The sequence below is a fragment of the Triticum dicoccoides genome, chromosome 1B (genome assembly GCF_002162155.2).
Source record: "Triticum dicoccoides isolate Atlit2015 ecotype Zavitan chromosome 1B, WEW_v2.0, whole genome shotgun sequence".
In the NCBI taxonomy this organism is placed as follows: domain Eukaryota; kingdom Viridiplantae; phylum Streptophyta; class Magnoliopsida; order Poales; family Poaceae; genus Triticum; species Triticum dicoccoides.
In genome coordinates, this window is record NC_041381.1 from 586,410,749 (window position 1) to 586,421,973 (window position 11,225).

General features: G+C 47.7%; 1 protein-coding gene across 1 annotated transcript; it reads left to right on the forward strand.

The window, feature by feature from the left end:
• Window positions 1-8,011: 8,011 nt before the first annotated feature.
• LOC119350655 (photosystem II reaction center W protein, chloroplastic-like) lies at window positions 8,012-8,906 on the forward strand. Its single transcript, XM_037618379.1, has one exon. The coding sequence runs from the start codon at window positions 8,012-8,014 to the stop codon at window positions 8,465-8,467; it is 456 nt and encodes a 151-aa protein (XP_037474276.1). The 3' UTR covers window positions 8,468-8,906.
• Window positions 8,907-11,225: the final 2,319 nt, after the last annotated feature.

Genomic DNA, 11,225 nt, shown 5'->3' on the forward strand with positions numbered 1-11,225 from the left:
CAACCACTTTGTTTTTTTCATTCTCCCGGAGTATCTCAACAATTCATGGTGGTTCTCTTCATCATTCTAAACATTTGAAGACCGAAGAAGGATTTCTCTTAAATCTTGGTCCATTCTCTTGAATATTCATGGTTCTGGCTTCATGCTATCCTCATAATTGTTTTGGTTGTGACAATTCTTTTCACCCATCCGAAGCATTATGTGAGTTCTTTCCATTTTATTCCTACAAAGGCCATCATGTCATAAATCTTCATTCTCAGCGTGTAGCTATCGTTCTCCAAATCTTACCAGTGAATCGTTCAAATATCCTCTAATATGTTCATGTTCTCTTCGTTCTCATGTATCTAAATCCCTTCAAGTATCTTCATTCGTTTTCAAATTCTTTCCAGTGAATTGTGCCCTTGCTACTCTCTTTCGCAATTTTTACGATGGTTCGTTCAAGATTTCACTTCCTTCATTATCATATCAAATATTCGTTGTTTCCAAATCACACCAGTGGTTCCATCAATACCTTCTCAAGTTTGTGTTATATCTCTCTTAATCCTTTCTACGGGAATAAGTAGTATGCCAAAGCCATTGCTTGTCATCAACTTAAATTGATGAAGGACACGCATAACATAATTCTTATTCTTGTTTCATCCAAGTGTTTAATTCTTTTCTACCGGAGTTTGTCCATGACATCAATTTCTCAATTATATGTTGTTCATCTTTCTTCCGGAGTTCCAAATTTTCCGCTGTATTTCATCGCGAAGCTCCATCTAAATCATTGCAAGGCTTCACCTTGTGTTTTCAACTTCTATTTCTTTCTATCATCCTTTCATTACTGGAGTTCTTCATGGAGGCTCTACATGGTGGTTCATCAAGGATTCTTTTCATTCTTCAATTGTTCTTCAAGGTTTCTCTCAAAGTTATGATCCGCCAAGCTATACTCTAAAATAAACATGGTGCACAACACATGTTTTGTTTTAAGGAGTTCAAGCATTCTTCATCTTGCATCAAAAGTGCAATTCTCCTATCTTATCTTTTGAGATGGTGTTATGTCACTCTTGACAATTTCCTTCATGTTTCATGATTCATATGTTGTCAGGAATGAGGTATTTTAAATCCATCATTTTCTCTTCGTTCAAGAGATCTTTTTGACCAATCAACTTCTTCGTTGGAGTTATCTTGTGTCAGATTTCACCTAAAGCCTTTCCTTAAGGGTTGTTGCTATTTGTGGTGATTATGCATGACCCAAGCTTGCTCTTTATCCTCTTGGTGGAAGAATTTTTCATCTCTTTGGTGCTCTCAATCAAATCAACGGTTTCCATTAGTGGCCGGTTGTCACCTCATAGTCTCGAGATGTTTTCCATAAGCCCACAACAAGCTTGTGCTTCTCGTTGTTGATTTTCCAACAACTCCGTTCGATTATTCTTTGCAAGGATGCTTTCCAAGTTCATTTGTGGCAGAAGTTGGCATTTTCTACTCCATTATGTTATTCCAATGATCTAGCTTCTATTCTTTCGTTCCGGAGGCATCTGTGATGTTGCTCTCTTCACCCATCATCTCGTTTTGTCAATATCATGTTATTTTCATGCGTATCCATTTAACCGGAGTGTCGTGTCCTCTTTTCAAGTTCTTTTCATCTTATCAAGTCTTGCATCTCTTTTCAACCGGAGTGCTGTCCGAATTTGATCTTCCTTGTTCCATGTTTATCTCATTTCAACCAGAGTGGTTCCAATTCCTTCTTGTCCATTGTACTCGTCATTCATAGCTTTGCAGCCTCCAAGGTTCACATGGTGTTCCTTCTTTCTATTCTCTACCGCAGGGCTCTCAATTGTGTTCAACTCCGTTGTGTTCTTTCTTTCAACTTTTCAACCTCTCAAGGTTCGTGGTTTCACTCGTTCGTCAAAGAAGCAACTTAGTTTACCTCTTATCTTCCTCTTCCTTTTCCCTCCGGTGCCATCCTAGATCTCGTGACGAGATCCTCTCGTAGTGGTGGAGTGTTGTAACGCCCCGGATACATCTTTCCATATTCGTAACTCCAACTCTTGCCATTTCCGGCTTTGTGATATATTATTTTCTCCGTGGTTGGGTTTTTGTCTTCCGTTTTGCATTTTGTTCATGTCATGCATTTCATCTCATGTCATCATTCGCATTGCATCGGCATCATTTTCATAAAACTTGCATTCGCTCGTAGTTGCCGCTTCTTCCTTGCCCTTGTTGACCCCTCTCAGATCAACCGGGCCGCTCTCTTCTCTCTCTTTTCTAAGCCCATCAAAACCCCTTGTCTCCATGGCCTTTTGTCAAACCCCTCGCATGCGCGTCCGAAAACTTCTCCCGGACCCGACCCGAGCTGTCGTTACCATTGGGTCCGGATCATCCCCAAACATCTCTAAAATATCTTCGGTTTCTTCCTTGACTTCCCTAACCTATTTATTCTCGACCATTCAATTTCAATGGGCGGGAGCGAATTAACCCCTATCCTAATCCTCCAACCGTATAAATAGACGCCTAACCCTAGAATCTAGGGGAGCTGTCCCATCCAATCCTTCTCGTCGCCGCCGCCACTCCTCTTCCATTGGGATCCCACCTGCCCAAACCACCGCCGCCATCGTCCCCTTGTTTTCAGCGCCACCCAATCAGCACTGCATCCCGCTCTTCACTCCTTCCAAATCCATCGATCCTTTCAACCATGGGTCTTGCTCCTCCTCCATCCCCTCGCGCCCATGGAGCCCGAGCCCCTGAAGCCGCCCGAGGCCTCGTGCACCCCTCCCGGCCTCCTCGCTGGAGTCTTTGCCCCGTCGAGCCCCCAGCAGATGAGTCGCCATCGGCCTCCTTTTTCCTCTCCCCTGTTTTCCTCTCCTACCTCCTCTAAACTCTCTCGCTTCCCCGTTTGTTTTTCTCCTCTGCCAGGAAACGAACGGGATTCGCCCCTGCTGCCATGGTCGCCGGTGCAAGGTTCTGCACCGCCTCGTGCTTCCTTCCCTGCCGCGCTCGGTCGGCCAGATCCATTCGTCCCCGATGCCCTTTGCCCGGATACAGCCGTCGTCCCTCGCCTCGTCCGCAGACGCAGCCCGAGCGCCTCCTCTGGCCTCGTCTGCCCCATCCCCGTCCAAGGCTCGCCGTCTCCAGGCCATCCCCGTCCTCTGCATCACCATGGAGCTCCTGGAGGTTCCCGTCGCCTCCGCCTCGTTCCAGGGAAGGAAGCCCTCACGCCCGCGCCTCCTCGCCGGATCCCGCGTGTCAAGTCTTGCGCCGCCATGCCCGACCTCGTCTCTGCTTTGTCCGGTTCGAGCAAACGAGTGACCGCTGCTGCCCCGTTGGCGTTGACCCATTCCCGCATGCGCGTGGGCCGCATCCCGCGCCAAGGCCCAGCGCGCCATCCTCTCCTTCCATTGGTCTCCCCACCGTCTGGGCCTGGCCCATGGGTGAGCAGCCCCCCAGCGCCCCTCCTCTTGTTTTTTTTTCACCCATTGGCCAGCCAGATTCGGCCCAGTATAGTATTTTTTCAGATCTGTGATTTTAGTATTTATAACAGGATTTTCAGAATTGCAGAAAAACCCTCAATGTTCATGCATTTAAAAACTCATCAACCGTGCATCGGATTAAAATGTTGTAAACATGTAAAATGCTTAGTTTCTCATCTAGTTTCATAATATGCTGTTTTCATCCATGTTTAAAATGTTTAAAAATGATGTTTGTTTAAATTTGCTCAAATGCCATGTTAAAATGATTTATTTCATAACTAAATAACCGTATCTCCGTTTTAAATAAACTTTATATGTAAATGGGGTGGAAAAATGCCTAGTTTAACATGGTGGACTTTATTTTCCTGTTTAACAACAATAAAATATGTTTTAGGGCAGAACACTAGCAAAACTAAAATATGGATATGAGGATTTTCCGGAATTGTTGTATGTTGTTTCCGGCCTCATTTAAACTTGCCTAGGTAGGTAGTTTAATTATGCTTCACCTTTTGCCATGTTTAACAACATTTAACATTGCTTGGTAGCTTAAACAGGATTAAACTAAACATGTCAATGTGGTGTTTTGTCAATATGCATCTCGTTGCATATTGAGCTCCACTTAACTTGTAATATTGTTTGTTGCACTTTGCCATGCCATGCCTCATTAAACCGGACATGCATCATACTTGTTTTGCATCATGCCATGTTTATGCTTGTGCATTTACCATGTTGTTTGTTTCTTTCCGGTGTTGCTTCTTAGTTCCGGTAATGTTGCGATTGTGAGGATTCATTCGACTACTCTCGTTCGTCTTCTTCATGGACTCGTTCTTCTTCCTAGCGGGATTTCAGGCAAGATGACCGCTACCCTGGATCTCACTACTATCATTGCTATGCTAGTTGCTTCGTTCTATCGCTTTGTTGCGCTACCTATCATTTGCTCTTCAAGCCTCCCAATTGCCATGTCATCCTCTAACCTTTTCACCCTTCTTAGCAAACCGTTGCTTGGCTATGTTACCGCTTTGCTCAGCCCCTCTTATAGCATTGTTAGTTGCAGGTGAAGTTGAAGATTGCCCCATGATGGACAGGATTATGTTGGGATATCACAATATCTCTTATTTAATTAATGCATCTATATACTTGGTAAAGGGTGGAAGACTCGGCCTTATGCCAGGTGTTTTGTTCCACTCTTGCCGCCCTAGTTTTCGTCATACCGGTGTTATGTTCCAGGATTTTGCGTTCCTTACGCGGTTGGGTGATTTATGGGACCCCCTTGACAGTTCGCTTTGAATAAAACTCCTCCAGCAAGGCCCAATCTTGGTTTTACCATTTGCCTCACCTAGCCCTTTTTCCCATGGGTTTCCGGAGCCCGAGGGTCATCTTTATTTAACCTGCCCCCCCCCCCCCGGGCCAGTGCTCCTTCGAGTGTTGGTCCGAACTGAGCTGCCTGCGGGGCCACCTCGGGGCAACTTGAGGGTTGGTTTTACTCGTAGCTAGTCCCATCCGGTGTTGCCCTGAGAACAAGATATGTGCAGTTCCTATCGGGATTTGTCGGCACATCGGGCGGCTTTGCTGGTCTTGTTTTACCATTGTCGAAATGTCTTGTAAACCGGGATTCCGAGTCTGATCGGGTCTTCCTGGGAGAAGGTATATCCTTTGTTGATCGCGAGAGCTTATCATGGGCTAAGTTGGGACACCCCTGCAGGGTATTATTTCGAAAGCCGTGCCCGCGGTTATGTGGCAGATGGGAATTTGTTAATGTCCGGTTGTAGATAACTTGACACCAGATCCAAATTAAAATGCATCAACCGTGTGTGTAGCCGTGATGGTCTCTTTTCAGCGGAGTCCGGGAAGTGAACAAGGTTTTGGGTTATGTTTGATGTAGGTAGGAGTTCAGGATCACTTCTTGATCATTACTAGTTGATGACCGTTCCTTTGCTTCTCTTCTCGCTCTTATTTGCGTATGTTAGCCACCATATATGCTTAGTCGCTGCTGCAACCTCACCACTTTATCCCTTCCTTTCCTTTAAGCTTTGCTAGTCTTGATACCCATGGTAATGGGATTGCTGAGTCCTCGTGGCTCACAGATTACTACCACAACAGTTGCAGGTACAGGTTTTTGCGATGATCATGACGCGAGAGCGATGTTTGCTTATTTTGGAGTTCTTCTTCTGCTTCTTCTTCGATTAGGGATAGGTTCCAGGTCGGCAGCCTGGGCTAGCAGGGTGGATGTCGTTTGAGTTTCTGTTTGTGTTTTATCCGTAGTCGGATGGTGCTCTTATGTAAGATGATGTTGTATTCGTGTGGCATTGTATGCCTTATGTATGTATCCCCATCTATTATGTAATGTTGATGTAATGATATCCACCTTGCAAAGCGTTTCAATATGCGGTTCTATCCTTGGTGGGACCTTCGAGTCTCTTTAGGATAGTATCGCATATTGGGCGTGACAACGGTGATACACTGTTCATTACGGGCCAGTTTCACCACGGGCTGTTAATGGGTATAAAGTGATACACTGTTCATTACGGGCCAGTTTCACCATGAGTCGCTAATGGGTCAAGGGTTACAAAGGTCCTCATATGGGCCGAAAGACGTCATGGGACATACATGGGCCGGAAGTTAAAAAGGGCTAGAATTATATTGGACGATCCAAATGGCGCTACTGGGTCTAATTCAGATAGGTTGTAACGGGCCCTGGGTTAGGGGGTTGTAAGTGGGCTATATGCGAACAGGTCGTTAACATGCTTTCCGTGGGCCGGCCTGCCACCTTTTGACCAAGTCAAACAGGTCGGCCTTTTCACAGGAATGGGCCTCTGTTGGACCGTGCCACGTGTCGATGTATCATAGGCGCCTTCGGTCCAATGAGTGGATGACATCTGTCCAAACGTTGAGTCGACACGTGTTTCCTCCAGCCAATGATGATTTTACACGTGGAAAATCCCCATTGGTCGGGGCTGTTAACGGATTATCGGATCCAAAACCGGACCCGATAGCTTAACGGTGTTCCGTTACGGTGGATGCCATGTGTCGGTCACCCTTGACGAAAGCACTTCTATGACGCGCGTTTTATCGTCATGAAAGTGGACACTTCCGTGATGATAATTTTGGTAATGTCATGGAACACTTCTATGACAGCACATGTATGCATATCTTGATTCTGTCATAAAATTGTCATGGATGTACATGCATGACAGAAAACATGATCTACTGTGACAAACACATATCATCACGAAAGTGTTTTCTTTTTTTGTAGTGATGGCTCTCAGCCGCCACTCGCAACAGATGATTATTCAAAGCCAGAGCAAGAACTCTAAAAGAAGACATAGAACGAGTGATTGGTTTGGAGGCAATACCTTGCAACGCCTTGCTCGCCTTGAGGATCATGGCCTTGTCCATCATGTGCGACACCTTGGAAGCCGACGCCCGCGCGCTGCGCCGCCCGGCCCGCGCCGGAGAATCCGGCAGAAGCTCACGCTGAGGAAGCGGGGACGCCGGACAGTCGGGCTCCTCGCGCAACTCCTCAAACAAGATCTAAGAGCATCTACAACCGGACTCCCCATACCTGCCTACATGCGGATGGGCTGTTCGGTCAGTGTCCGGACACAAAAACGCCACCCATTCGGGCTCCCCACAACCGCCCCAAAAGCCGGGACTGGTCAGGAGGGCCCGTGCCAATTCGCCTGTGTTCGTCCTCCCCTCCTTACTACTAAAGGTCAGCACCACCGGACTTAAAAGAAGTATATGGTCATCGATGTACCCTCTCAGGTTCAGATTCAGATGTCGAAAATGATTAATAAACTTTTAACAAATTAAGCAAGGCTATCAATGCTTGCTTTGCAATTGTAAGGAACATGGACATTCATGATATATCTTCTCTGTTTATGAATAAAGAAAATTCATAGTGACAGTCTACAACCTTCAGAAAGGATATGTTGATGACCGAAGCTAACCGCTTTGGAATGACTCGGCTATTTAAGCCGGCCGCGTGGCTCCTCGCCGCTCTGCGAGGTGGGACTAAATCCCCAACCAAGCCGGCCCAACATTGAAAATCTTAAGTTTTTACTTATACCTTCTAATTTACGGTTCATGCAGGAGCATATAAGCTTGCGAGTAGATACTCCACGTCCCTCAAAGTCGCTTTGTCATCTCGAGCTCAAATGCTCCTCGTGTGAATAAAATATCAAACAGTTGTACTATTTCTACCATTTCTGTTATCTGTCTTCCGTTGTCCATTGGTCCCTGTCGTGCCAAATCTGTAGCGCTCTTGCTGTGTGTACCCTGCCTGCCAACCGTGCTGAATATACCTGACGCCCAGCGTCCACAGTTGCTTCTTCCGGGAGTCAGGCTGGTTGTGGTTGGACTCGTTTGACAGTGCGTGTTGCCTACCAATCTCTGGCGAAATATCCAACAGGAATCTGTGATGTCCAAGGTGGCAAGTAGCTAGTGACCCATGAACCATGATGATGCAATATATATACTGGATTGCCTCTGCCTGGACACACACCCACAAGTAATTGGCTCTCTTACGATCAGAGAGTGCTGCACATCTACGAGCATTAGCAATGGCAACCATCAGCGCCACGGCCGTCTTCGTCGCCGCCAGACCGCCGCGGTCTCCACGTAAGTTGCTAAGTGAGAATGAGACGCCGCATGCAGATGCAGGGCTGCCTCGGCTGAGAGTGGCCAAGGCCGCGAGGCTGAGGTGCAGCTACTCCAAGGACCTCAAGAAGAAGGCTTCTTCGGCTCTGGCTCTGGCGGTGGTCAACGGCGCGCCGCTGCTCGCTGAGGCGAGCGCCATGGCGGTGGCGGCGGCCCTGGTGGTGGCCCCGGCGCTGGTTCTGGCGCTGGTGGACGAGCGGGTGTCGACCGACGGCACCGGGCTGAGGCTGAGCCACGACCTGCTGGGGTGGATCCTGATGGTTGGCTTCGGCCTCGCCTTGTCCTACACCGTCTACTCCTCCATCCTCGAAGAGGACAACGACAACGACCAGTCCAGCGCCGGCGGCATCACGATCTGAACACCGCACCGCCATCTTCTTCTTCTTCCTGCCTGACCGGCCGTCGAAGCTTTGCATGATTACCCGTTATCTTTGAAGAATGGACGAATATTGATTCCTAAGCTACTGATTACTTTCTCTTTTTATTTTTTTATTCTGACAGTGAGAGTACTTTCCGTGACGGCGTTAAATACTATGCCCTTCGTTTCATGATGTAATACGTGTTCGACACTAATATAATGTCAAAAATCATGTTACATTATAGGACGGAGGGAGTAGTTGCAGTTGTATGGGTGTGTCTTTGTATCACGGATCTCGTCGGACTATGATCCGGTGACTTACCCACGGCATGTTACCAATGAATTGCAAGTTTGCAACATTCTCCCCTCTTCAAATGGTCAGATCAAGAATCGACGGATGCATCAATTCGGACAGTGCATGGTTACAGGACGCATGCTACAGCGTGTTCCTACAGGAACCGAAGAACAGCGCGTCTCTACTGCGTGTATGCAGTACTTTCTGATACAGTAGCTGATGATCTGGGCTGTTTGTCCTTGATCCAACACCATGTTATTACCACAGTGGCATTACCAAGATGACATGCCACAGGCATTGTCACTGGATCTCTGTGTCCGATCGCCATCATGAAGCAAGCTGAGCTGTATTAATCTGTCGTCTAGTTGCCACAACCCCGGGGTTGTACTAATAATAATCAGTTTATGTTGTGTTTGTTAAATCATTATCACTGGCCCCATCAGCACAATACAGTAATGCACTGTCCATGATTCGTGTGGCCCTGTCACTTGTTTCTAAGTGAGGTTGTTCGTGTGACATCAAGTTTAAACAGCACAATTCTAGTGCCGTGTTGGGTTGAACCATCGTTGAATTCGTGTGAGATTATAACATACATGCATTCTACAGAAAAAGGAGGCACCGGCAGGCTTAGGGCATCCCTAGCCGATCCCTTACAAGTTAACGGAGTAAAACCCTAAATGGAGTATATATGCTCCACTAATTTTTTGCCGTTTCTAACTGATCCCCTAAACTTAACGCAGTAAACTTCAGTTTGATCAAATTCAAAGCAATTTGAACTGAAAGTAGCATGCATTCAAACATAAATATAGATAATTTTGCACAACCGAACATAAAACACAAATTTAAACTAAACTCCCCTGGCTCCGGCGGGGTGTGGTGGGCAGAGCCGAGCTCACCACCTTGGCTCCGGCGGGATGAGGTGGACCAGAGTCGTGTCGAAGGGAAAGTTGAGCCGGGCCATCACGCCGTCATAGCGGACCTGCCAGCGGACGTACTCCATGGCTGCGAGCTTGGCCATATGAAAGTTCCCGAGCCACTGCCGGGTGTGCTGTTTATTTCGGCCACCCATGTCCCCACCGCTGCTGCCGGACCCCGAGGTAGGTCCTCTCGCGGCCGAGTGGAGGGAGGATGGGGAAGTCCTCGAACCGGCGTAGGGGCGCGGCGACGGGTGGATCAGGCGAGCGGCGACGTCGGCTTGATGAAGCGCGCGTAGAGGATGACCCGTGCGAGGAGGCGGGGAGAAGAGAGCCGGTTTTGCTCGGCCGCGAAGAGAAGGAGTAAATATACTCCGGTGGATAGGGAAGGAGTAAATATTATACTCCACTAAGCTGTTTTGGGGAGCGGTTATGTCAAACTTAGTAGAGTAAAAAAGCCAAATATACTCCACTAAGTTGATATAGCGGATAGGTTAGAAATGCCTTACATGCTGGTGAGGCAGCCAAACTGCAGTCCACAATGTTAGCACGGAAGGCCGGTATGGATCGGTGTTACGTACGCGTCTATGCATTTCCACACTCGTGTATGTATGTTTGGTCTGAGGTGCAACTTCTCTAGTGGAAGAGGAGATATATAGCAGCCTGTGTCCCAACTTGTGCATGGAAATGGAGAGCAAAGCATGAATGTGCTTTTCAGTCTATAATTAAAATGCCCGTTCCCTTTGATCTTTCTGCATCCGTTGGTCCCCTGTCGTGCCAAACCTGCTTGCCAAGCGCGTTAACTATATTCCTATACCTTTACGTCGTGGTGCCAAAACTCTTTTTCTTTCTTTTGTGTCCCCCTTAGCTCAAATGCTCAATGTGGTTCGGTTATTTGCTCTTTTCTCGATGCGGTTCAGTCGTAACTTACCTTGCCCTTTTGTACGCTTTTCTCCTCCTATTAATGAATGAATGGAGACGGCGATGCTTTCTTTCGTCAAATAGAGAAAGGAAAAGGCTTACCTTCAACCGACCGATCACGCGCGCGCGTGTCTGCCGGCTCCATGTCGTTGGATCGTATGTTGACCAGATAGACGAGAGCAACTCCGCATCTGTGGCACCCGCGTCCGTTTCTGCAACTCTGCTATTGTTTCATGACAACCATTTTTGCAACTGGCTAACAGAAGAGGGTTACTTCCCGCAGCTAGGCCTACCCGCAACTGCATTAACTCGTGTGACTGGGAAGGCGGCAACGGCTGGATTGGGAGGGCGGCCGGGGCAGCGGCTTAGGGTGTTGGGCGAGGACATATCCACCGCGGTGGCGACGACGATGAGTCTGGGATCAGTGGTGGCCGGCGGCGACTCAAGTAGGTATGGATTGGAGATCCTCCCACTAATGCAGAAACAGGCTATTGTCCCGGTTCGTAAGGACCTTTAGTAATGGTTCTGTAACCGGCACTAAAGGGTGGGGACTAAAGCCCCCCTCCCCCTTTAGTGCTGGTTCGTCACGAATCGGGACCAAAGGCCCACTACGTGGCACGAGCCCATGG

What these genes read in the sequence shown, in the direction of transcription:
- LOC119350655 (XM_037618379.1), top strand. Translation starts at nt 8,012, where the DNA reads ATGGCAACCATCAGCGCCACGGCCGTCTTCGTCGCCGCCAGACCGCCG.